The sequence below is a fragment of the Silene latifolia genome, chromosome X (assembly GCF_048544455.1).
Source record: "Silene latifolia isolate original U9 population chromosome X, ASM4854445v1, whole genome shotgun sequence".
NCBI classification, from domain to species: domain Eukaryota; kingdom Viridiplantae; phylum Streptophyta; class Magnoliopsida; order Caryophyllales; family Caryophyllaceae; genus Silene; species Silene latifolia.
This window is the reverse complement of record NC_133537.1, coordinates 253,040,142-253,066,661: the sequence shown is the minus strand read 5'-3', so window position 1 is coordinate 253,066,661 and position 26,520 is coordinate 253,040,142. Positions and strand designations below refer to the sequence as shown.

The window sequence follows — 26,520 nt, the reverse complement described above, 5'->3', positions numbered from 1 at the left end:
TTGTGAGCTTGAACATTCCACACCACAAAAATATCAAAGGGACCATTGCAGCTAAAGCCAGGCAATATCTTATACAACACGGTAGCACACTAGCACCATCCCTATTTATGAACAGAAACTCGGCCTACCATGAATAACTTGATTCGAAAATGCCAAATATCGAGATGCCGTTTCATTCGACGCTTATTTTGTTACGTATGAGAAGAAGCCTAAATGTAAGACATACATGACCCGTTGACCCGAAATGTCACCTCTAAATTTGTAATTCAGGGTGCGATAAAGCTAAACTAAGCGCAACCGTTAGTTCCCTTAAGAAGGCTCAATTAAGAATTTAGGAACAGATAAATTTATGAAGAAGGATAAAGCTACGGCTACCAACTTGGTCCGTACAAGTTTAGGAATACTGCCAATGACTTTTCTTCCAAACATTTGCGGAAGCCAACTTGTTACTTGTTCACTTGCTATAATAACTTGGATGTTTCATTTAACAAGATTAGAGGCCACGGGTTCAAGTTCTTAGAGCGGCCTCTTGCCAAAATGGCTAGGGAAGGCTTGCCCCAATTACAATCCTCTATAACTATATCCTATATATACGTAATGGACGTGTGAAGCTACACTTGGCTAAACATTTCTCATCTTGTATGTTCGCTAACAACGCCTTCTTGATGATTTGCCTGTTCACTAAAAGTGTGATCTATTTTCTCCCATGGTGGAGTCGGAGTTTGTAGCTCGATATATTTATGAAAGCCCTCCTCAGAGTAGTCCCAGTAGCTCGACGGACTCTGTAAATATGGGTATGGCGTATTTGAAGCAATACTCGGCTGGCTTTTCTTCAAAGTGTGAGAGCTGAGATTTTTTTGGTCATATACTGTGAACAATGTTGTAATCCTAGTCCAAACAGAAACTTTAGTGTTGGACCATATGCTTTTGTGCTGTTTAAGAAATCTTGCTAGGGATATGAGCAGGGCAATTAATGCTGCAGCTCCTACTATTGCGAATAAACCCCAGAAGCTGTCCAATCCCAGACTGCTCGAAGTTAATGCAGGAGTTGAATCGGGACAATTATTTATGTGAAGCCATTTACTCTCAAGCTCTGTCATCTCTTTTCCCTCTTTCACAATTAATACGCCACGAGAGACATCCGATACAAGAGGTGACCCTTTTGGGAAAGCCTGTAATGGAAAACATCAAACTGTTCAATACTGCAAAAATCAATTCATTATTAAGATCTACTCGTAATAACCAGAGGATGGAGGCCAACTCAAGTGTGTGGGCTTACAAATCCGAAGCCATCTGTCTCATATATGGGTGGAACTGTTGTATACTTGGAGCAATATGCGCCCATAAATAGCTTCAGACACGGGATTTCATCAAATGCTGCTGAAACCCCTCCCTTTGATAAAAGTTGATCTAATTGCTTAGTGGTGGTGTACGATTTCAATTTTGTACTATTGAATTTCATCTGTATGAGGAGGTCTTTGATAAATGAGGCTTCTGGATAACCAACATTGTGACCGTTCTTTATCAGCTCCTGTACGTCTGTGATTGTCGGTTGTAGTTGGTGTACAGTCAACAAAGCCGACAAGTTGGCAGTGTAGCTTTGTGTTAGCAGGAGAAGAACAAACACCCACACGATCACCACGAACCTTGTAAGGTTACTGAACACACTAAAACCTGGGTTGTAATGCATAAAATTCATTCATATAGTCAGTGACTCAGTGCTGCTAATAAATAAAGAAGAAAACTTTTTCCTACAGAAAAAAACATGAAAAATGAACTCACTGTGGGAAAACACCATTGTTGAGAAAGAGTAATAGAGACTTGTCCCTGCTTGATGTCCTGGAGGCCCCCTGAAATCTTTATTTATTCGATGCTCAAGTACCCAAACAACAAACGCTATGAAAATGAAGAAGCAGAAGGTTGTCACCCATAAATCCCACGTCAACGGCTTCACAAACAGCCAAGCTCTTATTTTCTTATTGTCTTTATAAGGCGCTATCATTACAACGCCAGATTCTGTGAAAGGCAACGCGAAGTCCACGTACGCTGTTCTGTTTGCCCTGATTGATAAGTCACCTACCACTGCATCAAACTTCTGCAGATCACACAACACAAAATTAGCATACCGATTTTGCAAGATTATCACAACTCTCAGTAGACTTACCCTGATGCTCAAGAAAACGTAAACCATCTAAGTATCTAACGCGGAAAAGAAAGAAGATCAGTAAATTATTCTGAATGCTTTACCTTCTCGTAGACTTGGAAGACAAGATTATCATAACTCTCAGTAGGTTTACCATGATGCTCAGTATAGGGTATGTACTCATAAGGGACTGAGTATGGTAGTTTGCTCATCACAGCATCAAACACATCAATGCAAAACCCTGCAACATTTGTTTTGTTAGTGTCAACATCATGAGTCACCTGGACGAATTGTTTAAAACCATCCTTGATTGGAACTCCAATCTTCAACGTCTTTCCATTTGGTGAACTCACCCAACCTCTAGGAATCGATGTTGGATCCCCAGGCCATTTAATGGTCTCAAGATTGGCTACTGAAGTAGCATGTTTAAAACCATCCTTGATTGGAACTAGTCTGCCGGATGGAGTCCAATACCCGATCCCATGCTTCCCACCATTCCTAATGTTTATGAACCGAAAACTTGAGTCTTGAATCTCGCCATCAGAAAGAGTAAAATTACCACTCAAACCTTTAAATCTCAAGCGTAACAGTTGTTGCAGCAACTTAGGGCCAACTTGTGAGACTCCCATTGTAGCAATGTCAGTAGATAAGTTAGCCGCATTGTCAGCTCTCCGAAAGGTGAAGTTAGTAGGACCAATTTGTTCGACAGCTCTAGCTAGAGCAACAGTAGCATCATAAGCCCCAAATCCATAAACATCTAGTCTTGCTTCCGTCAGAGTTGGGTTTTCCTGCTGGAATTTCAATTTCCATCTGACAGTAAAATTTTGGAGCTCCTTTGTCTGGGGAAGATAAGATTCGAGTCCTACAACTCCCTGCATGGCTTGAAGGACTTGAGGACTAACATTGCTCAACACATTTCCCATCGCGTTGGTTATGATCCAAACATAGTCCTGACTCATCATGCCCAGTTCTTGAGCCATAATAAACAGCTGAGACCCCAGAAATGACGGCATGTGAACTATAAAGACACGACAAGACAGAGATTTGAGCCTGTAAAGCTCCGCTAATATCTGATATTTGGAGGCAGATGAAGGCATGACACTCCTGTAGGGGATACGTGTCCCGATCTGCTGTAAGGCATCAGCCAAGAAAGGTATGATCCCACCACCAAATTCATCATCAACATAGACGGGCACAACTTGCCTCCATCGAAAAGCTTGAATGAAATCTGTAAGGGGATGTACTTGGGAAGAGTCATCTTGCGTTGCTCGAATAAAGTAGGGGTTTTGAGAGGGTGAAATGAAAGGGCTTGTAGCAGAGTAGGAAACAATGGGAACTTGAGCACTTTCACCAAGATTGACTGCAAATTGAGCCTCTTCTGATGTCTCCGGCCCAATAATTGCTGCAACTCTCTCATTCTTTATCAAATCCACAACTGCAATTAAATAAGATACAAAAATTTTATTAACTATATGCCATCCTTGTTTCACTGCAGAGCCATAAGGTGAGATTAGTGAATAATTCCCGAGGATAACATAATTCCGTATTCATCACATTAGCATTAGCATCCAACCAAACACTAGACTCAAGGCGTAGTGTAACATTAATCCTTGGACTTCCCTAAGCTAGTTGGCAAAATCTCCAGCATTTGTGCATGCTGTTCATTGATAGCTACATACTTGAATCATTTTCATGATGATTATCACCAACACTCATATAGTTAATTAGAAGCTTGGACGATGCAATTTCATTAGGAGACATGTATAATAATATTCCTGCTGTCTCGGCTCAAGTTTTGATGCGCTAGGTCACGATTATAGTTCTCTCAATCTGTACAAGTTAACTGACAGTTACAATCAAAGTCGCTCAGTTTTCAGGTCGATAAGGAATCGCGAGAATTTGTGTCACTTGTATTGAAGTTCCAAATGATCATGTAAAAGCTCAAAAACATATTAGATGTGTCACCATAAACTAAAGCCAATTAACTAACATACAGCTTTCGCATTCATATTTGTTAATTGTTACGGAGTAATAAAAAAAGAAAAGAGAGAAAGCGACGTTAGAGCAGCTGAATTATTATATCCTTGAAGCTAAGTTAGGGGCTATAGAGAAGCAAGCTTATTGACTAATAACCTTAAGCATCCTTTACAACATCCTTATTCACAGCCAAGCAAGTTTATTATAATTGATTAATCAAACTAAGCTATTGACTCAATCTTGGTGACACACTATCATCAGCTAGTCAGCTACTTAGATGGGAGACTATTATAGTTGCATGGGTAAAGTCAACGTATACACCCTCTTTTTTTGTTCAATTATTTTGGTCCTACGTTCAACAAGTTGAATAATATAAGCAAGCACAACACAAAAGGACAAATTTATTAGCATAAACACAATTGGTAGATTTTAGTATCAAACTACAGAGTACTATTTAGGCGAGAATCTACTAATTTCACCAAATATGTTGTTTACAGAACACGGTTAATATCTTTTGATAGAATGCATATTCATATTCAATATATCCATGAAACTGAGATAATAATTGTTATAAAGTCGATCTACTCATTTACTAAACAAATATTTCTTAGTTTAGCTAATTAAATTTAATATCAAAACCTATTAAAAAATCACCGATCATATTTTGCTAACGTTATTTTCGGATGATCCAAAATGGGAAAAACATCTATAACTGCAAATTTTAATACTTAGAGCATGTGAATGATTTGGTAATGCCCAAAATTCGATTGCTCAGTATGTTGAAGAACAATGATTAAAATGCTTTCAGAAATCGAGTTAAAAAAACAAGCTTAAGGATCGTACGTAATTAAGAAAAACGAGCAAATTCAAAGGGGGTGGATAGAGTACGTAGAAGAAGATATAATTATTATTACCGGCATCAGCAGCAGCAAGAGGATGGTGATTGTAGGAGTCCCTGACATGAACACCAACCTTGGTTTTCGAGTCAGGATGGTCAGCATACCAATCGGAAATCGCCATGTTAATGCAACTCAACCTCACCTTCCCTTCTAAACTTTCTTTGTCTATGACCACTCCGACTTTCACCTCCATTGCTTGGCCCTCAACGAAGCTTAACCATTCATTGTTCAGTACCCAATAACTAAGAAGAAGATAATAACAGATGCTTATATATGCTCTACCATTACACTTGACTAATATTTTCATCATTGTCAATTAGTCACCTTCTCTAGCTAGTCTCTCTCTCTCTATATATATATATGGATGTACTGCCACTATAATACGTAGTAGATTCCTTGCATACTAATGATCATCATATTTGTAATATAAATATATAATGCGTCTCTATATAAATAAAATAAAATTAAGTAGCCTATTACTACTCGTATGATATTTCTAAATATTAATACAATGACGTGAGACCAGTGGTGGGTCTAGGGGGCTAGTAGGGATGATAATCCTTCCATAACAATAACAATGAAATATTCAAGTTTTTTTTTCTTTGAAAAATTTTTCAATTTTTTGTTTCTAATTTTACTTTTCCATTAATAGTTTGCCCCTTTAAAAGTTTTTCCTCTTAGAACATCAAATCCTAAATGCATCACTTCCTATAACTAACTGTATACAACCAAAGTTTTTCTTTATTAGTTGTATATAGTAAATAATTAAGATATGAAAGAAAGAAGAGATGATATAATCGTGTCTGATCTCTAGATGAAACGAGACTTTTGTATATATAGTACTCAAATCATACCTCCCTCCTTGTTGGGCATTACTTGTGGAAAATGATAAGTCATTTGACCAGACTAACCGACCCTTCATGAAAAGACTCATTCTAACTTGAGCACTTTGGCCAAGATTGACTGCAAAATGAGCCTCCTCTGATGTCTCTGGTCCAAGAATTGCTGCAACTCTCTCATTCTTTATCAAATCCACAACTACAATTAATAAGAGAGAGCATTTATTAACAAATTGAATAATAAAAGCGGGCACAACAGAAATGGATTTTGTTGGCTTGTGAACCTATTCGAAACAAACTTAACATTCCATACACAACGGTCCGGATTCTCTCCATTACTCTATTCTCCCCATTATCTTCTATTGCCTTTCAACAGTCCGGATTTTATTCCGGAACGATCCAACGATTAAGTGTTTTGATGATTTGAGGAGAGTATAATAATTTTATAATGATGTATTAAGAGTAATGGACCATCCATTACTTTTGAGGTCAATTGCAATACCAACTAATATGCCAATTTTAATGTTCGGTACAACATACTGAAACAACATTATCTTTAGGGTCAATTATAACATGCTCATGAAAGATAACACCTCTATTAATCTAATGTGCTAATTATCAAACACTTAACTATTTTTATTAATTAAAATATATTCGTTAAACCTTGTAATAAATTATTTCATTTATAATCTGCTTTTCTAATATGCTTCTAGTGAAAGTAATCCGCTGACCAAAGATAGCCTAATTTAGAAGAATTTGATAACTAATAAATTAGATTACAATTATATTATTTCCATGCATAAATTGAACATGCTTAGCCTCAGCATTTCAAAAATAGTAGATTTTGCTCATGCGTTCTGAATATGTCATTTACCAAGCACAATCTATGTACTGTATAAGCGAGAATCTTCTAATTTCACGAAATATGTGGTTTACTCAACATGGTCAATATGCTCCGAATACAATGCATATTGGTATTCAATATATCCCTGAAAATGATATAATAATTGTTATATAATCTACTCATTTACGAAACACACATCTTAGTCACGGAAGAAAACCAAACACATTTCTTAACTAATTAAATTAAATATTATAACTTACGAAAATCTGCTGATCGTATTCTGCTAAAGTTTTCCAGTTTCACTAATATGCTTGTGCCAATTGACAAACAAGGCGGAAGTGGATCCAAGATAGAAATAACATCCAAAACTACAAATATTAATAAGGGTTTATGACAACTAGTACTGCATATAATCCAATTTTTATCAATTGATACCAAAGTAATCTTAGGTTCGATTATATCACTATCACATCATCAAAGGAGCCAAAAAGAGAGAATCCCAGCCATTCATTTCAAATGTGGGGTCAATATGTTGCCTACAACTTGATGTTTGACATTTTCTAAAATAAGAAAAATTACTCTATTTTACAAAAAAAGATAATAATCTGTTAATCTTAATCTGCTAATTATCAAACACCTTCTAATAAATTCTGTCATTTGTAATATGTTTTTATAATATGCTACTTATGGTGAAAGTAATCCATTGATTACTAAACATGACCTAAAATTAGCATAATTTGGTAATTAATCAATTATATGACAATTATATTATTTTCATGCATAATTAAATATGCTCAGCATATTTAAAATAGTCGATTCCGACCAATATGCTATTAGAATGCGATATTACTAGTATTGGTGTCCGGCTTCGCCCGGGCTACCTGGTCTCTACTTACCATTAATTATTTTTTTCATTAAATAAAATTACTTAAAGTTGCATAACCCATAAATTTATCATTAATATATTTTTTTATAACATATCCTTGTTGGAGCTTGTGTCCTCCACAAATTAGTGTGATAACATTTATAAATCTCTTATAGGTTCACAAGGGTATACTTCGTATTTTATCAGTTGATTAACGATTACCTAATAACGGTTAGCTGGCTAGAAAGTTTGACGTTATTATCATACAGATGGCGGTGATCAACTGGTCCCTAAAAGTCACACCTAAAAGATGTGTTTGAGAGATGTGATTGTATGAAAATATAATCACATTGATGCCTGACTAAAAGGTTAGTCCAAGTATATGACTAAACAGTTAGTCAATGTGTTGATGAGACGATTATTTAATGCCGATTAAATAATATTAGCTGAGACGAATTAACTGTCAATTCGTAAATTGAATATAATAAGTTATATTTAATTAATGTATATAATGTTAGCTTAAACGAATTAAGATGTTAATTCGTAATTAAACATAGACGGTTATATTTAATAAGCAAATTATAAATATGCGATATTTATAGTTAATATATATATTATACGATATTGTCATTATAAATTATTACGGAATCGATATTAATATATCGATCGCAAGTCGTTGTATGTAGAATTATTAATACGGAAGAAAATAAATGATAATTTATAATAATACACATTATTATACATTTTAGATAACAACTTAATATAAGGAGATTTTTCTCCTTATTTGTTGTGTGGGTATCTCGGTCAAACCGAGTGAAAAAGGGAAAAGAAATTTCCCTCCTTTTCTTTCTTATTTTCGGTTAATATAAGGAAGAAGGGGATTCATTTCTAACCCTAATTCTAACCTAATCTTGCCTCTCATCAAAAATACACAAAACCTAAAAATTTTACAGAAAATTGGGGATCGATTCTAGCAAGAAGAAAATGGCATATCTCATATCATCTTGGGTGCAACTAATAGGTGAATATCATTGCGATATTGTTCTTAGGCCGATTTTGCTAGGACCGAAGGTTGTTTCTTCATTCTCTACTTTTGTTTATGCAATTTATTTTATGACTCGTAATCATCTTTATAAATTCGTTATAATCCTTAATAATAAGGGAAGTATACAGATTATTTCCCACAAGTGGTATCAGAGCCAAGGCCACGAATTTTATTTTGATGATTTTCATAAAATTGGATGTAAACAATTTTTAGGGTTTCGAGAAAAAAAAAGGGTTCGGCTGAAATTTTTTTTGGCCGAGAAGATTTTTTTTTTCAGCCGTTTTTTTTCCTTGTTTGATGATTTATTTCCATTTTGATTTTTCATATTGTTGTTTTAATCAGTTAAAATAATCATATGATAAATTTGTAGATGTTTGATTTAATGAGGATTAAATTGTAATGTAAATGGAAATCGTCATGTTGATGATATAAAAATTTGTTTTTGCTATATAGTTTTGGCATATACGGTTAATCATGTTTCATTAATTCATATGCTAATCTTGTTCTAATAGCAACAATAAACAGATTTGTTCATCTATTAGTTTTTTTAGGGCATAATGTCGAGTAACAAAGAAATTTTTTCCTGTTTTTCTCGGTTTTGTGATTATGCCGAGACGTTTTTTTTATTTTTTTTGGGCTGTTATTGCAGCGATCAGGAATTAAAAAAAAAAATTCTGTTTTGTTTCGGTTTTTACAGAAAAACCGTGATTAAAGAAAAAAAGGGTTGTTTTTGCTTAAGCCGTGAGCTGAAAAATAGGGAGTTGTTTTCTATTTTTTTAATTGCCGAATGCAAAAGAAAAAAAAACAGTGTTTTTTGTTTCAACTGTTTGCCGAGAGCAAAATTTTAAAGAAAATTTTTTTTCTTTTATTGTTGTTTTTGGCCAATAATTATAATTATTGTAATACCTAGTGTGGCCTTAGTCAAATTATGTTTTCGTAATGATGAGAACATAATTTTTAATGTAATTTGAGATCTCGTATCTCCGTTTTGTTTTCTTTTATTACGGTTTTGAAATTAGAATGTAAATAGGTTTATTATATAATTTTAAATTGTAATTTTTGAGAAGACTAAAGATGGAGATTGAAGCTCACTCCCGCTACATGGATCAAGATGGAACATCAAGACAAGCTTCTCGGGTCCAAGGATGGATTCCAAAGTTGTATTTATGTTCATTTTGATAGGATAGGCCACACTAGGACTTTATTTTTGTTTTACGTTTTACCGTTCTTATTGCTTTTCATTCACATGCTAGTTAGTGCATCATTTTCCGCCTAAAACCAAACCACCTACTAAAATGCATGAAAGTTGACTCATATAGATTGTATGTTAGTTTTCATAGACATACATATGTCACTCAGTTTAAGCCATCACCTTAGTTTATTCATTCACGCATGCTAGATATTAATTCACTTAAAATGAATTAAAACAAAGTTGATGGGATCTTCCTCTAAAACGGAAATTGAGACTAGTCTTTATAAGGACAAACAACTATGAATTCTTTCTTCGTCGGTAGGCATAATATGACCCCTTCTACGTTGGGTAAGTAGTTTGTGTTGACTTAGTTTATCTCAACATTATAGTCCGAAGAGTTTCTCGTGATTATGATGGACTAAAGATAGAATTTACAGAAATTTATCGACCAAGAATTCTAACAGTAGAATTAGCCAAAAGGTTGGCTTATCAATTTACAGATAAGTGAGTCTTGGGATCATTTATATAATTCTTGAGGAAGGTCAATTGTATAAATCCATGAGTCTTCGCATTATAATAGTATTGCATTAGACTTAAAATCAAATCGATGCATATGCTTATTATTTATTCTTCTTTTCGCAGTCTAGAACACGTTTATATTACTGTTACAACAAATGGCTGGAAATAACGAAATCCCAATGCCAAGTGCTACACTTGGACGCGAGTCCTGGCTGAAAGTTTTTATGGACAACATGAATCAAGACACGCGATCAAGAATGACGGGTCCAACTTTGCGGGATCGGGAGGCAAAGATCTCAATCTTCCCATTGCCGACGGTAAGCTCAAGTACTTAAATGAGCCAATACCGGTCAAAACAAATTTCCCAATGCGGAGTTAACGAGTCACTTGCTTATAGTGATTTCGTCATGGAAGCGGGTGCGATAAAGAACGTACTCATCTTTGCAATGGAAACCAATTTGCAGAGACGCTTCATTGCCCAGGGTGCAAACAAGATTTTCCCCACGCTCACTAACGAGTTCTCAAAAGCACTGAGAATCGTTACTTATGAGCATACCTGTCGCTTCTTTGATGCGAAACTCCAGAAGGGCCAACCGGTTAGCCCACACATTCTTAACATGATTGAGAATGTCGAGAAATTGGAGGCACTTGATTGCAAAATCAGTGAGAGCATTGTCATTGACCGAATGCTTCATTCTCTTCATGATGGTTTTGCCCTTTTCAGGGCGAACTACTACATGAATGACTTAAAGAAAAGTCCTCATGAGCTACACTCACTTCTCGTACAGAACGAGAAGGATATGAAATTGAGTGGGAGCATGAAGCAGGATGTTCTCACGATTTCTAACAAGGATAAAGGTAAGGGCAAAGCTCCAGGCGACCTAACTTTAGGTAAGCCAAAGTTCAAGAAGCCAAGAAACGGTAAGAATGGGCCTGGTGAGACTAGTGGCTCACAGGGTAAGGCAAAGAGCAAGGGCGGTGACATTGAGTGCCACCATTGTCACAAGACTGGACATTGGAGGAGGAACTGTCCCGTGTACCGTGAGGACATAAATTTTTTAGGCCGCGTCACTCCTGTTGGTATGTCATCTTATATTCATATGATTGAGATTAACCATGCAAGTTTCGGAACTTGGGTACTTGATACTGGTTGTGGTTCTCATCTGTGTAATCATTTGCAGGGCCTAAAAAACATCACACCTGTCGGAAAGGGTGATGTGGACCTGCGAGTCGGGAATGGAGCTAGAGTTGCTGCAGTCTCGAAGGGAACATACGTAATCCAACTCCCTAGTGGTTTTGAGTTATTTTTAAATAATTGTTACTATGTACCCAGTTTGTCTAAGAACATTATTTCAGTTTCCGTACTTGATAAAGACGGTTTTTCATTTTTAATAAAGGATAATAGCTGTATTTTCTCTTTCAATGAAATGATTTATGGCAAAGCAGTTTCCATGAATGGAATTTACATCTTAGATCAAACCACGGAAGTATTACACGTGAATAATAAGAAATTAAAGGTTGGTGACAAAGATCAAACCTATCTATGGCATTGTCGAATGGGACACATAAATGAAAAACGCGTGAAGAAACTCGTCGATAATGGGACTATTCCCGTATTCGATTTTTCTACATTTGGCACGTGTGAATCATGTCTTATCGGCAAAATGACTCGAATTTCCTTCAAAGGTGTTGGAATGCGCACTAGTGACCTATTAGGACTCATACATACTGATGTTTGTGGACCTATGTCAATTACCGCTAGAGATGGATATATATATTTTATCACTTTCACGGACGATTTGAGTAGATACGGATATGTCTACTTGATGAAGCATAAAAGTGAGTCCTTTGAGAAATTCAAGGAATACCAGAACAGGGTTGAGAACCAACTGGGTAGAAAGGTTAAAGAGCTCCGTTCAGATCGGGGTGGCGAATATCTTTCAAATGAGTTTGATCAACACCTTAAAGACTGTGGAATCGTTCTACAGTTAACTCCACCTGGAACACCTCAATTGAATGGTGTGTCCGAACGGAGAAATCAAACCTTACTTGATATGGTTCGATCCATGATGAGTCACACGGTAGTACCTGATTCATTATGGGGTTTTGCTTTTTTGTCAACTGCTCTTATACTTAACCGAAGTCCGACTAAAGCTGTCGACAAGACTCCATATGAAATGTGGAAGGAAACGGTCCCTAACTTGTCCTTTATTCGGGTTTGGGGCTGCGAGGCTTATGTCAAGTGGAGATAATAGGATAAGTTCGGCCCGCGATCGGTCAAGACATACTTTATTGGTTATCCAAAAGGAACGTTTGGTCATTACTTCTATTCGCCTACCGAACATCGAGTTTTTGTTTCGGCTAGTGCGACGTTCTTAGAGAAAGAATTTCTCGAGAACAAGATAAGTAATAGAACCTTCGAGCTGTCGGAGATTCCAGAACCAACAACCGAGGAACAGATGGAGGAAGTTGTTCCTCCAACCGATGATACGGTTAATATTCCTCAGGAACCTAGGAGGTCGGGTAGAGTCTCTAATCCTCCGGACAGATACATTGGTATGGTTGAGAAAAATGACGTTTTGCTCCTAGAGAGTAATGAACCTGCTACCTATAAAGGTGCCATGACCTGTTCCGACTCAAAGCTATGGCTTGAAGCCATGCAATCCGAGATGGACTCCATGTATGAGAATGACGTATGGGATCTAGTTGATTTACCTAATAAGGTAAAACCTCTACAGTGCAAATGGCTTTACAAAATAAAGCGTTCTGTAGACGGGCAACCAAATACCTATAAGGCACGACTAGTGGCAAAAGGTTTCACTCAAGTGCGCGGTTTGCATTATGATGAAATCTTTGCACCCGTAGTTATGCTGCGTTCCATTCGGATTATCTTAGCGATTGCCGCTTTTCATGACTATGAAATTTGGTAAATAGATGTGAAAACCGCCTTCTTAAACGGTTATTTGGAGGAAGAGTTGTACATGGTGCAACCCGAAGGTTTCACAGATCCTGAGAATCCTAAGAAAGTGTGCAAGCTTAAGCGTTCCATTTATGGACTTAAGCAAGCTTCTCGGAGTTGGAATCATCGTTTCGACCAGGTGATAAAAGAGTATGGTTTCACTCGATCGGTTGAGGAACCATGCTTATATATCAAGTCGAGTGGGAGCAAGATTGAATTCTTGATATTGTATGTCGATGACATACTCTTGATTGGGAATGACATTCCTCTCCTATCTTCGGTTAAATGATGGTTGAAGAACCATTTCCAGATGAAATATCTGGGTGAGGCACAACACATATTGGGAATCCGTATCTACCGAGATAGATCACGACGGACGTTATCACTTAGTCAGGAGTCTTATTTGGATAAGATTCTTGAAAGGTTCAGCATGACCAACTCCAAGAAGGGGAACCTTCCAATGACGTCTGGGATGCAGTTGAGCAAGTCTCAGTCACCCACGACGCCTGAAGGGATTGAGCGCATGAGTCGTGTTCCTTATGCATATGCAATAGGATCAATCATGTATGCCATGATATGCACACGTCCAGACGTGGCATATGCATTGAGTATGAGGAGTCGGTACCAAAAGAATCCAGGTGAAACACACTGGATAGCTGTTAAAAACATCCTCAAGTACCTACGGAAGACTAAGGATAGGGTATTGACTTATGGAGGCGATACTAAGCTATGCGCAATCGGTTACGCAGATGCTAGCTTCCAAACGGATCAAGATGATTCAAAATCTCAGTCTAGGTTCGTCTTCACTCTTAATGGTGTGCTGTCACCGGAAGAGTTCCAAACAGAGTATTGTAGCAGATTCTACCACCGAATCCGAGTACTATGCCGCCGGAGGCAAAGAAAGGAAGCGATATGGATGCGTCAATTCTTACAAGGACTTACGATAGCTCCTAGTTCGAATGACCCGATCACCATCTATTGTGACAATAGAGATGCCATCTTCCAGGCTAAGGAGCCTAAGTCTAGCAACAAATATAGACATGTACATCGGAAAGCTCACCTGATCCGTGATTACGTGGAGCAAGAGGAGATAGTGATTGACAAGATAGCTTCGGATGATAAATCGCGGATCCTCTCACTAAACCGTTGAATTATGATAAGCATGAAGGGCACATTATTTCCATGGGAATTAAACGTGTTCCTGATTTGTAGTAGTTGATTATGGATTTGATACATTACCTTTTTCATATACTATTTATAACTTCATCATTTTTATATAATATTTTGTTTTTCATGTGGATTGTACTGACAACATTGAACGCCACAAAGTGAACTGAATTACATTATATTTGTTTTTGTCCGTAATCGTCCATATGAGCTGATAACTCTGGCTATTATATTGTGTAGTCGATTGATGGTGGGTTCAACGAGCCATAAGTCAATCAGTTGGCTGATCGATCAAAAATACGAGTTATAACGATATCTCGTAGGACAATTTTATGTGACAACGTAATGGAGTCCTAAATGTTTAAAAACATTCGGTGCCAGGTCATAGATTGGACGTCCATTGTGTTCCTAGAGTCTTCTTTTGACTATCGACTGTCTCTTGAGATTAAGACAGTTTTTGGGTGACTTTGGTTTCTTTCTCATGGTCTGCCGTAACTGGAGACTAAGTAGATTTTTTATGGGTCATTTCATACTGTGCTTACATCTGCAGGATTCGAGTTGAAGAAAATATCCAACCCTTATCAGATATAGTTATTTCTCGGGGCCACTCGAGGAGTTGTAACTGAAATGCATGGCCATGCTCGAATGATGATTCGTTTATCAGTTAAGTTACTCTCTAGTCGAGGAAACCACTCTTGATACAGATCACTTGTAAAATACGACCTTTGTGAATACAGATTTTGCAAATTGTTTTACATTGAGTGGGAGAAATTTTAGGATATGAGAATCGGTTATTGCACATACACTTGTGAGGACAAGTGGGAGTTTGTTGGAGCTTGTGTCCTCCACAAATTAGTGTGATAACATTTATAAATCTCTTATAGGTTCACAAGGGTATACTTCGTATTTTATCAGTTGATTAACGATTACCTAATAACGGTTGGCTTACTAGAAAGTTTAACGTTATTATCATACAGATGGCGGTGATCAACTGGTCCCTAAAAGTCACACCTAAAGGATGTGTTTGAGAGATGTGATTGTATGAAAATATAATCACATTGGTGCCTTACTAAAAGGTTAGTCCAAGTATATGACTAAACAGTTAGTCAATGTGTTGATGAGACGATTATTTAATGCCGATTAAATAATATTAGTTGAGTCGAATTAACTGCCAATTCGTAAATTGAATATAATAAGTTATATTTAATTAATGTATATAATGTTAGCTTAAACGAATTAAGATGTTAATTCGTAATTAAACATAAACGGTTATATTTAATAAGCAAATTATAAATATGCGATATTTATAGTTAATATATATATTATACGATATTGTCATTATAAATTATTACAGACCGATATTAATATATCGATTTATAAGTCATTGTATGTAGAATTATTAATACGGAAGAAAATAAATGACAATTTATAATAATACACATTATTATACATTTTAGATAACAACTTAATATAAGGAGATTTTTCTCCTTATTTGTTGTGTGGGTATCTCAGTCAAACCGAGTGAAAAAGGGAAAAAAAAAATATCCCTCCTTTTCTTTCTTATTTTCGGTTAATATAAGGAAGAAGGGGATTCATTTCTAACCCTAATTCTAACCTAATCTTGCCTCTCATCAAAAATACACAAAACCTAAAAATTTTACAGAAAATTGGGGATCGATTCTAGCAAGAAGAAAAGGGCATATCTCATATCATCTTGGGTGCAACTAATAGGTGAATATCATTGCGATATTGTTCTTAGGCCGATTTTGCTAGGACTGAAGGTTGTTTCTTCATTCTCTACTTTTGTTTATGCAATTTATTTTATGACTCGTAATCATCTTTATAAATTCGTTATAATCCTTAATAATAAGGGAAGTATACAGATTATTTCCCACAATCCTAAAATTATGATGAAAGAAATTTTGAGACAAATTCACTACTCCCGCTATTAATATTTTACTCTTATTAATGAAACAATAAAAATAACATTTCACTACTTGCCCGTAATCATTGTTACTACAATCCTTTTCTTTACTGACGAAATTACTTTTACTACTTAGGCATGCAATTTTAATTAAGAGGATTATATATTTATATAAATATATTACATATATGCATTAAATCATATCGAAAGAATTATGCAATATTATATATTATGGAATCTAACTTGAGTTATTTATAACCTACTTATTATATTTTTGTATGTTAAATAATTAACATCTCTATACATCTAATAAACTATAAAGTTTAATAAAATTGCATAGATTTTAAATTTAATATATAATTTTATAATGATAATAATTAATACCATAAGTGTGCATGTTTATACTAATTAATTATTTTATTTTAAAGAAATTGACCATCTTCTAGTCTTCTATAAATATTTAGGAAAATTACCAGACATCTTCTTTCTTGTAGTCTCCTTGAAATTGACCATCTTAATTAATTATTTTATTTTAAGGTAAATGACCATGTTTAGGAAAATTACCAAGCTTCTATATAATTTAATATTAACCCAAACTATATAATATTTGCATTGAGATCCCTTAATCGGATCCATCACACGGTGCTATTGATTTAAAACTATATAGTATAATTAATTTGTATAACTTTATTTAATTACATTGAAGTCCCTTAGTTTCTGGATTTAATATATAATATTGATTTCCTGAACACAAGCAATATACTGTTTAAACGAGAATCTAATAATTTCACTTGTTTACCACTCTTGGTCACCAATACTCAATATGTTGCTAATAGAATGCATATTCATATTCGATATATCCATGAAATGATATATATATATATATATATATATATATATATATATATATATATATATATAATTGTTATATAATTTACTCATTTAACAAAAAAAAAAAAATTCTTAGTTAAGTTAATTAAATAAATTAAAGGGGCAATTGTAAAATACTACCTATTATAGTCATGTTTTTTCAAAATACTATATATTATATTTATTTTTTCAAACTACTACCTAAGTTGCTACCTAATACCTGGATATAGGACTTAATTAACCATAATTAACCATTATTAGGTGACTTTTATTGGTTTACCCCATTTTTTAATTGACCTTTAAATAATCTACTTATAATACCCTTACTAATCCTTTTTTTTCCATCCTTTTCATCCACCCACCACCACCATCAACATCCACCACCCCTAACAATCATCGCCTTTATTAGTCATCACCTTCAACACCCACCCCTATTTATCTCACTCGAGGTCGCCACTCTTAAACTACAAACCACTATTTTAAGCTGCCTCCGATCCAATCCTACTACCTCGCTTCTCCGATTGCCGCACAAAAATCCTTCACAAACGCTATCAATCCCGCCGACCTTCCACTATGAGACCCAACTCTTTAGCTCGTTGTCACACCTATAGGCATCATACTCCTTAGTTCTAGGGTTTTCGATGGGTAAGGACTTTAGTGCGGCGGCGGTGGTGGCGGTGGTGGGATAAAAGTGGAACTTGGGTGGCATTGTGGTGGTGAATACGGTTTAGGGTGTGGCTAGATTAAGGTCGAGACGGTGTTCGGTTGTGCCCGTGGTTAGGTTGTGGTGGATTCTTGCGGTGCTAGAAATGGTGAGGATGGGTTATGGGAGTGTTTAAAGAGGGATAAAATAAGTATAACATATTAAAATCTAAGGTTTTGATCATTTTACCTCAATTAAGATCTAATTTAGGTATAAGGTAGCAATCTGGGAAGATTAGTAACTTTGTAGGTAGTAATTTGAACAAAAAAATATAATATGTAGTATTTTGAAAAATTTTGATTATAATAGGTAGTATTTTGCTATTTTTTCTTAAATTTAATACCCCCTCGCTCAATTATTATCAATTTTTGTTTTGAGATGTATCATTCAATTGTTATTTATTTCTATTTTTGGTAAGTTTTACACAAAGTGGTCAAGTGATGTGTGCAAGTGGACATGTGTGATAATCCTTTATATCATTATTTCTCTCTTCTTTTTCTCATTTAGTCTTTGTGTCAAATGAATTGAAACACACAAATGACTAGGATGGGAGATGTATTAAAACCAATTAGGACCCTCTTACATTTCTTTTCTCTCAATTTTCTCTCATAAACTCATCTATCTATATATATTTATAAAAGAGGTTTTTTTCGAGCGATATTAGAGCATCCACATCATTTTTTTTTAATTTTAGGAAAGTATATTATAAGATCTTCCAAGATTTTGACAAAGATACTATGTAATATTTTTAATATCAAAGCTATATTTCACAAAAAAGAATTGTTTGATTATCAATCTAACAAAAAGTATAATGCAAAACATTAGAAAGTTAAATCTTTGGATTCGTAGCGGAAAATGCTTTTATTTGAGTATGAATTTCGTATTATTTACTATTTCCTCCCTTCCATTGAATTATTTACATTTACTTTTTGCACAAATATTAAAAAAATAGGGTATATTTACTTTTCACACGTTTACTTACACAACTGCTCTCATGTAAACCCCTCATATTTTGGCACCCACCCACCGAAAGCTTTAAGGTATAAAAGTAGACAAGGGTATGTGGGTCATTTAATTGATAAAAAAATATCCATATATAGAAACGTAGACAGTCAAGCAGAATTGAGTAAAATAGAAAACGCAAACAATTCGATGGTATGAACGAAGTATTATTATTTTCACATATTTTAATTATGATAAAAGATGGTGTACGTCTTAATATGTTATTTGTCCCACATTGAAGAATTATGTAGGTGTGGTGAATATATTACATATAAATAGTAGAATTGTCCCACATTGGAAGATTACCATTAGGTGGGTGATCCTACGATTATAAATATAAGTCATATTTGAAACTTAGGTATCAAACAAAAATCTTTTGAGTCTCTTAAGTATTGTTTTAGAAGACTCTTAAGAGTTTGTATTATTAAAAATTAATTAATTAATTTAGGAAACTATCCTTAATAATATTTTTGATATAAAAAATGTAGTGGAAAATATTTTAATTATTAGGATTTTTTGTCAAATAAAACCTTTAAAAAAATATTTCCAAACACCACCTTTAATAAAAAAGTTTGTCAAACACCTTTAATAATTTTTGTTGTTGTCAAACACGACTTTTTGGCTAGATTTTGACAACTTCCTGACCAGTTGCAATGGGGTGACTTTCAGTCTATATTTGAGATAGCAAACGAGGTCGGTTTGAGGTGTTCGTGGACTCGTTGGAAAGGTGGAAGTACAAGCTTTCTAGGGGTTGTCAACATGGTGGTCAAAGGTGGCTTTATGTGGCGTCGATTGGTGCATAAAATAAGGCTGGTCAGAGAAAGGGTTGTAAGTCTGGGTTTACAGCGGGTGGTCAGGGGATTTTCGTGGGTCTTTTAATGGGGTTATGTTGTTTTGTTTGGTATGAAATTTGGTATGTAGGTTGAGGGGAGTGCAAGGTATGTCGTAGTTGTGTTGTTTGTGGTGGTTGTTTGTTGCAAGTGGTGGTACAAGAGGTGTGAATTGCCCAAGGAAAAATCCTACTTTAACTTACATCAACCCTATGTGACCAGGCTTACTTTACACACGCACCAATCTACCCCACATAAGGAATCTTTGACCACCGTATTGACAATCGTTAGAAAACCATTACTCCCACCTTTCCAACGAGCCCAATAACACCTCAAACCGACCTCGTTTGCTATCTCAAATGTAGACTGAAAGTCACCCCATTACAGGTGGTCAAACTCTGGCCAAAATGTCGTATTTGACAAAAAAAAATTATTAAAGGTTGTGTTTCACAAACTTTTTTTTAAAGGTGGTGTTTGGAAATAGTTTTTTTAAAAGGTTGTGTTTGACAAAAACCCTAATTATTATTATAATTAGAATATAATACAGTATATATTTCCTATATTATAGTCAATATTTATAATTTTTATATAAAAAGTTTTACATTTCATTTAACAAAAAGTATCGTAAAAAAAAATTTCGAAAATAATATAATTAGAGTGGTGGTAAAAAATGTTATCATTAAAGTATAAATTTTATATTATTTGCACATATTTGAATTATGATAAAAAATAGAAATAAAACGTAAGAATATTAATAGATAGTATATAACTATTACATATATTGAAGTAGCAATTACCCGTATTCGGAATTGAATTTGGGTTGGATGTCGAACTAGGTGCGAAAAAGATGGTGTATTTCTTAGTATGTTATTTGTCTCACATTGAAAAATAATGCAGGCGTGTAAGTAATATATTACATATAAATAATAGAATTGTCCCACATCGAAAGATTAGTATAAAATGGGGTGATTATATGATTATAAATAAGAGACATCATTGGAGCTTAGGTATCAACCCAATATCTTTTGAGTCTCTTAAGTATTGTCTAAAAGAGCTCTTAAGAGTTTGTATCATTCTCTCCACAATATGATATAATTTTCTATATTATATTCAAGTGACGCTGTTTATAATTTTTATTTATATAAAAACTTATACTCCATCCATACCACGCCAATGGTAACATTGATAATCTTGACACTATTTATGGTCGTAGAGAATCCTCGATATTATTCTTAATATATAAGACAAAATATAGTCATGTGAGATCTTGTTTGATTTATCGTCATGAATGCTATAAAAATATCAAATTTTTATAATTTTTAATAATGTGTAACTAAAGATATTCATGTTACAAAGCGTGTCTCGACAAGTGTGAAAAAGTCAATGTTATCATTGGTGTAGTATGGAGGGAGTACATTTCATTTGGCAAAAAAAGTATCGTAAAAAAAATTATGAAAATTATATAATTAGATTCGTGATAAAAAAAATGTTATTATTATAGTATAAGTTTTATATCATTTGCACATATTTTAATTATGATAAAAAAAACGTACAGATATTAATAGATAGTATATTATTTGTTCATTATCAAATCGGGCTGAATGTCGAATTAGGTGCGAAAAACATGGCGTACTTCTATGTATATTATTCGTCCCACGTTGAAAAATAATGTAGGTATGATGAATATATTACGAATAAATAGCTGAATTGTCCCATATCAAAAGATTGGCATACGGTAAATTGTCCCACATCAAAAGATTATCATAAGGTGAGTTGATCCTATGATTATAAATAAAAGTTATCATTGAAACTTAGGTATCAACACAAAATATTTTGAGTCTCTCAAATATTGTCATAATACAAACAATAACATACAAATATTAAGCATGTAAATATTTATAAAGGAGATTATATATTAGTGATATATAATATGTTTATTTAAAAAAAAACTATGAAAATAATATAATTAGATTCGTGGTAACAAAAAATGCTATCATTAGAGTATAGATTTCATATAATTTGCACATATTTTAAAAATAATTGAAAAAAAACGTAGGAATATTAATAGATAGTATAATAATTGTTCATTATTAAAGCAGGTTTGGTGTCGAATTAGGTGCGAAAATTATGGTGTACATCTAAGTATATTATTTGTCACACATTGAAAAATAATGTAGGTGTGATGAATATACTAAGTATAAATAGTTAAATTGTCCCACATCAAAAGATTATCATAAGGTGAGGTGATCTCATGACTATAAATAAGAGTATCATTGAACTTAGTATCAATCCAAAATCTTTTGAGTCGTTCAAGTATTGTCTTAGAGAACTCTTATAAGAGTTTGTATTAACGGCACACGTCAGTTACAACAATAACATACAAAAATTAAGCTTTGCAACCTTTTTTTCATTAACGAAGTATTTTAATCATAAGCAAACAAATAATTAGATTAGGATGTAAGATTATAACTGAATTAATTACTCGTTGCAACACACGGGTGTCAAACTAGTTTAATAATATTACCCCCTCTATACTCTATTATCCTTTATACTATGCATAAATCTTGAACAGTTCGATATTGATAAAAAACAATCTAAATCGTTGAAAGAAAATAGACTCTACATTTGTTTTTAAGAGATGGAGAAGTATTATTATGCTAACGTTTTCCATTTTTTTTCATTAATATGCTTATGCCAATTAACAAACAAGGCGATAGTCTATTTTCGGATGATCTTACATAGAAAAAACATGTAAAACTGCAAATTTTAATAATATATCTTGGGCATGTGAATGATTTGGTAATGCCCAAAATCAGAGTGATCAGTATCTCGAAGAATAATCATGAAAATAGTTGCGGGAATAGAGTTGAAAACGAGCATAAGGATCGTACATAATTAAAAAAAGACAAGCAAATTCAAAGGAGACGGATATAGTTGAAGAAGATATAATTATTATTACCGGCATCAGCAGCAGCAAGAGGATGGTGGTTATAGGAGTTCCTCACATGAACACCAATCTTGGTTTTCGAGTCGGGATGAGAAGCGTACCAATCAGAAATCGCCATGTTAATGCAACTCAACCTCACCTCCCCTTCTAAACTTTCTTTGTCTATGACCGCTTCGACTTTCACCTCCATTGCTTGGCCCTCCACGAAGCTTAACCATTCATTGTTCAGTACCCAATAACTAAGAAGAAGATAATAACAAATGCTTATAAATGTACCAGAATTTTTCATTGAAGACGGACAAAATCTGTCTCTTCAAAGCGACCTCTCACAAAGAGCAAGTGGGAAGGCAAGTAGGGAAGGGGCTGTAAGAGGTCACAAGATGAAGACCGTCACAAGCAAGACGGATTGTATATATACTGCATACGTACTAGATTCTTTGCATACTAATGATCATCATATTTGTAATATAATAAATAAACTAAAATTACGTAGGCTACTACTCATCCGTATATTAATTATTAATATATCTGAATATTGATGCAATGACCTGAGACCAATGGAGGGTCTAGGGGAAAGTGATATGGTTACACTCGGTGTAGAGCATCTTTTATACACTACCAATAATAATATGACATGTGGTACAATCTTTACATTAATTTGATGAGTGAATTTTAGTAAGTTGAGGGGACGAATCTAAATTAAGAGGGGAAATAAAAAGTTTGTGCGTAAAATATTCTTGGAAACAATATAGGTAATTTTTTATGCATTATTATTAATATATTTAGAATATTCAATATTCCAATCATTTACGAGTAATTAATTAAAATACTACTTATAAAAATAATTTCACAAATATTTTTAACATACATCCTAGTACCAAAACAAATATCCCTTCAAGGACGATGATAACACATCACTCCTCCACCATTCACAACGCCACCATCGCCTCAATACTATGACGTCGTATCAAGCCACCATCATCCGACTCCAGTCCATCTCGAACAATAGCCACCGCTCTCTACTCACGCTCCACCACCACCACTGGATCTACGTGACTACGTCATTGGTGAAAATACTGTCCAATCAAAGCCGATAATTTGCTGAAAATACTACTCTACCACCGAACCATCACTTCCTCTGAAATTCGTCACCATCTGCCGTCGTAACTCGACATACCCACGAGCAGCCAATACCTTCATGATGGTCGCCGATGGGTGGTGCCTTGCGGAGAGTGTTGGTGTTAGACGTATGGAGTACCAAATTCTAAATGGTAACTAAATAAAATTATGAGGATTGAAATATTACCAAATTTTGAACATTTTGATCGAGTATTTGGGAAGATATTAATATTAATTAAAATAAATATTCAGATTCTAAATATGATTTTCAAATATTAAACTTCTAAATATAGCAAAATTAATGTAAAATAATATTCTATCTCATATCCCACATTGCCACATGTCATTACATTACTCGTAGTGTATAGAATCTTGTATACACTAAGTGTAACCGTAGCCTTTTCGGGGTCTAAGGGGCTAGTCAGAATGATAATCCTTCCATAACAATGAAATATTCAGTTTTATTGTAATTTTACTTTTCTACTCATATTAGTTGTTGTAACGGAGGCGTTCCGTTACCCAATAGTTAGTTGATTAGGGTGATAAGAACAAAATATAGCGAATAATAAATAAAGTGACACACAGATATACGTGGTTCACCAGTCAAATAACTGGTTACGTCCACCCTGAAGGAGAGCAAATTTACTATTGTGGAGATAATAGTACAAAAGTAGACCGGTACACACGCGTTCAATATGAGCCAAAAGTATACCATATTCTACCAACAAAATAGTAATCTCAAAGGAACAAAATAGACTACCGCAAAAGAGACGAAGGACAAACGATCTTGAGATCAACAAGATCCGAACAGACTCCTTCAATCTCCAAATTCAGACGAACGCCAATCTACTTGAGCCCGGAACAAACAGAAGCTTCCTCCCCGGAGGGAACCTCACAAATCGACTCTCATAAGATTGCGCTCACAAATACTATTGTAACACCCCCATACTCCAAGTGCCTTACCAGGACCACTCAGGTATGAAGACATTACCATCTCGGTTACCCGAGGCAATGATAATCAAATAAACAATGAAGAAACAACGTTTAAATATAAATACTTAGCGAAGAGTTACAATTCTCAAAACCAAACCAAATGTGTAATACATGTTCTCAAACCGACTGTTCTAATCGAAATGTAAATACTAATAAGCTACAAACGAAGACTCCTATCATCATGTCGTGACATCCCAAACTATCCCAAGACTCATCTCAATACCGCTCAATATCTGCTCACCATCCCCGAATGGATCACCGCAGTTTACAAAACAACACCGGTCGACTAATCACACAATTCAACATATACTAACAATAAGATAAACAAGACAACTTAATCACATACACACACAATCACGCCAAATCCAATCATCTCACTTACATCGATCGTCCCACTGGACCCACCCCCGCAAGTGGGGGACCGCAGCCGTACCCACCAAATCCCCGCTCCACATAGTGAGCGATAACCCCGTCCATTAATGTGCACATCCCTTCGTGGCGGGTTCCACAGTATACAAACTAGGGCGTGAAGCCACTCCCGCAAGTGACCTCACTCAGCCGAGGCCACGCTTCGCGAACCATAGACAACGATCACAACCACAATCACAATACAATTACTATATCAAACAACCAATCACAACACATCAACCAATATCCCATTATGGGACTAATACGAGTAGAAATCCTACCCGAACAAAGAACACAATCGACGGTCTCAACAAATTGTATCACAAATCCTTTTCTACGAATCCTCCTCCTAACATATAATCACATAATTACTAACAAAACTAACTAACACAAAACCCCAATCCTAAAATTAGGGTTTAACGAAACTTGACGAAATACTATAAAATTGGTATGTAGATCTTACCCTCGACGCAAGGATCACAAAGGTATAAAGAACGATGGAATCCGACCTCTCAAGCTCCAGGATTTGTCAACAACACGGATGAATGCGAAGAACGTAACTTGAATCTCCCTTTTAATGTTATTAGGTTTGTAAAAGTGTATTATGAAAGTGACGGAAAGATTTATATATTAATCCGTGTTATTAACAAAACCCGTCGAATTATCACCCGCTAATCGAGCTACTCGATCGAGTAGCTAAGGTACTCGATCGAGTGCCCCTTACTCGATCGAGTATCCTAGTTACTCGATCGAGTACCCAACAGTCAGAAACTATTTTAAAACGCAACTCACCCTTACTCGACCGAGTAAGGCCTACTCGATAGAGTACCCAAAGACTCATAAATACGGAGTATTACGCTTCCCTCCTAAAAAGAACTTCGTCCCCGAAGTTCAACCCATACATAAAAACAAACATACTAACTCGGTCAAGACGCAACAAAGCTACTAAGAACTCAAAACAAAACCCCAACTTACAGAACATGAAACCATGAACTCTTAACACCAACTCTACCAACTATTCCTACCTCCACACCTCACTCACGATGTCGTATCAACTACATCATAAACTCTCCCGACACTAACTCCATACATAACCAACTACATAAACATCAAACGGAATGTTACATTCTACCACAATTAAAAGGAACTTCGTCCTCGAAGTTTACTCACACTCATAACCTCATCATCCAACTGTCAACACTATCGAAGTATTCTCGCCTCATCATCCAACTGTCAACACTATCGAAGTATTCTCGCATTCCTAACATTGAACTA

General features: G+C 35.0%; 1 protein-coding gene across 1 annotated transcript; it reads right to left on the bottom strand.

The window, feature by feature from the left end:
• Window positions 1–404: 404 nt before the first annotated feature.
• On the bottom strand, window positions 405–23,069 carry LOC141623909 (glutamate receptor 2.8-like). The gene is made up of 7 exons (XM_074440058.1): window positions 22,738–23,069; window positions 5,874–6,057; window positions 5,035–5,261; window positions 2,248–3,578; window positions 1,783–2,095; window positions 1,280–1,674; window positions 405–1,172 (listed from the first exon to the last, which is right to left on the bottom strand). Exons 1-7 carry the CDS (start codon window positions 23,012–23,014, stop codon window positions 633–635), a joined length of 3,267 nt encoding a protein of 1,088 aa, XP_074296159.1. The 5' UTR covers window positions 23,015–23,069; the 3' UTR covers window positions 405–632.
• Window positions 23,070–26,520: the final 3,451 nt, after the last annotated feature.

Coding starts and splice junctions, on each gene's coding strand:
- LOC141623909 (XM_074440058.1), bottom strand. CDS start 23,014: ATGAAAAATTCTGGTACATTTATAAGCATTTGTTATTATCTTCTTCTT. Junction 1,675..1,782: donor AACAATGGTGTTTTCCCACA/GTGAGTTCATTT, acceptor ATTACAACCCAG/GTTTTAGTGTGTTCAGTAAC. Junction 1,173..1,279: donor AGACAGATGGCTTCGGATTT/GTAAGCCCACAC, acceptor TTTCCATTACAG/GCTTTCCCAAAAGGGTCACC.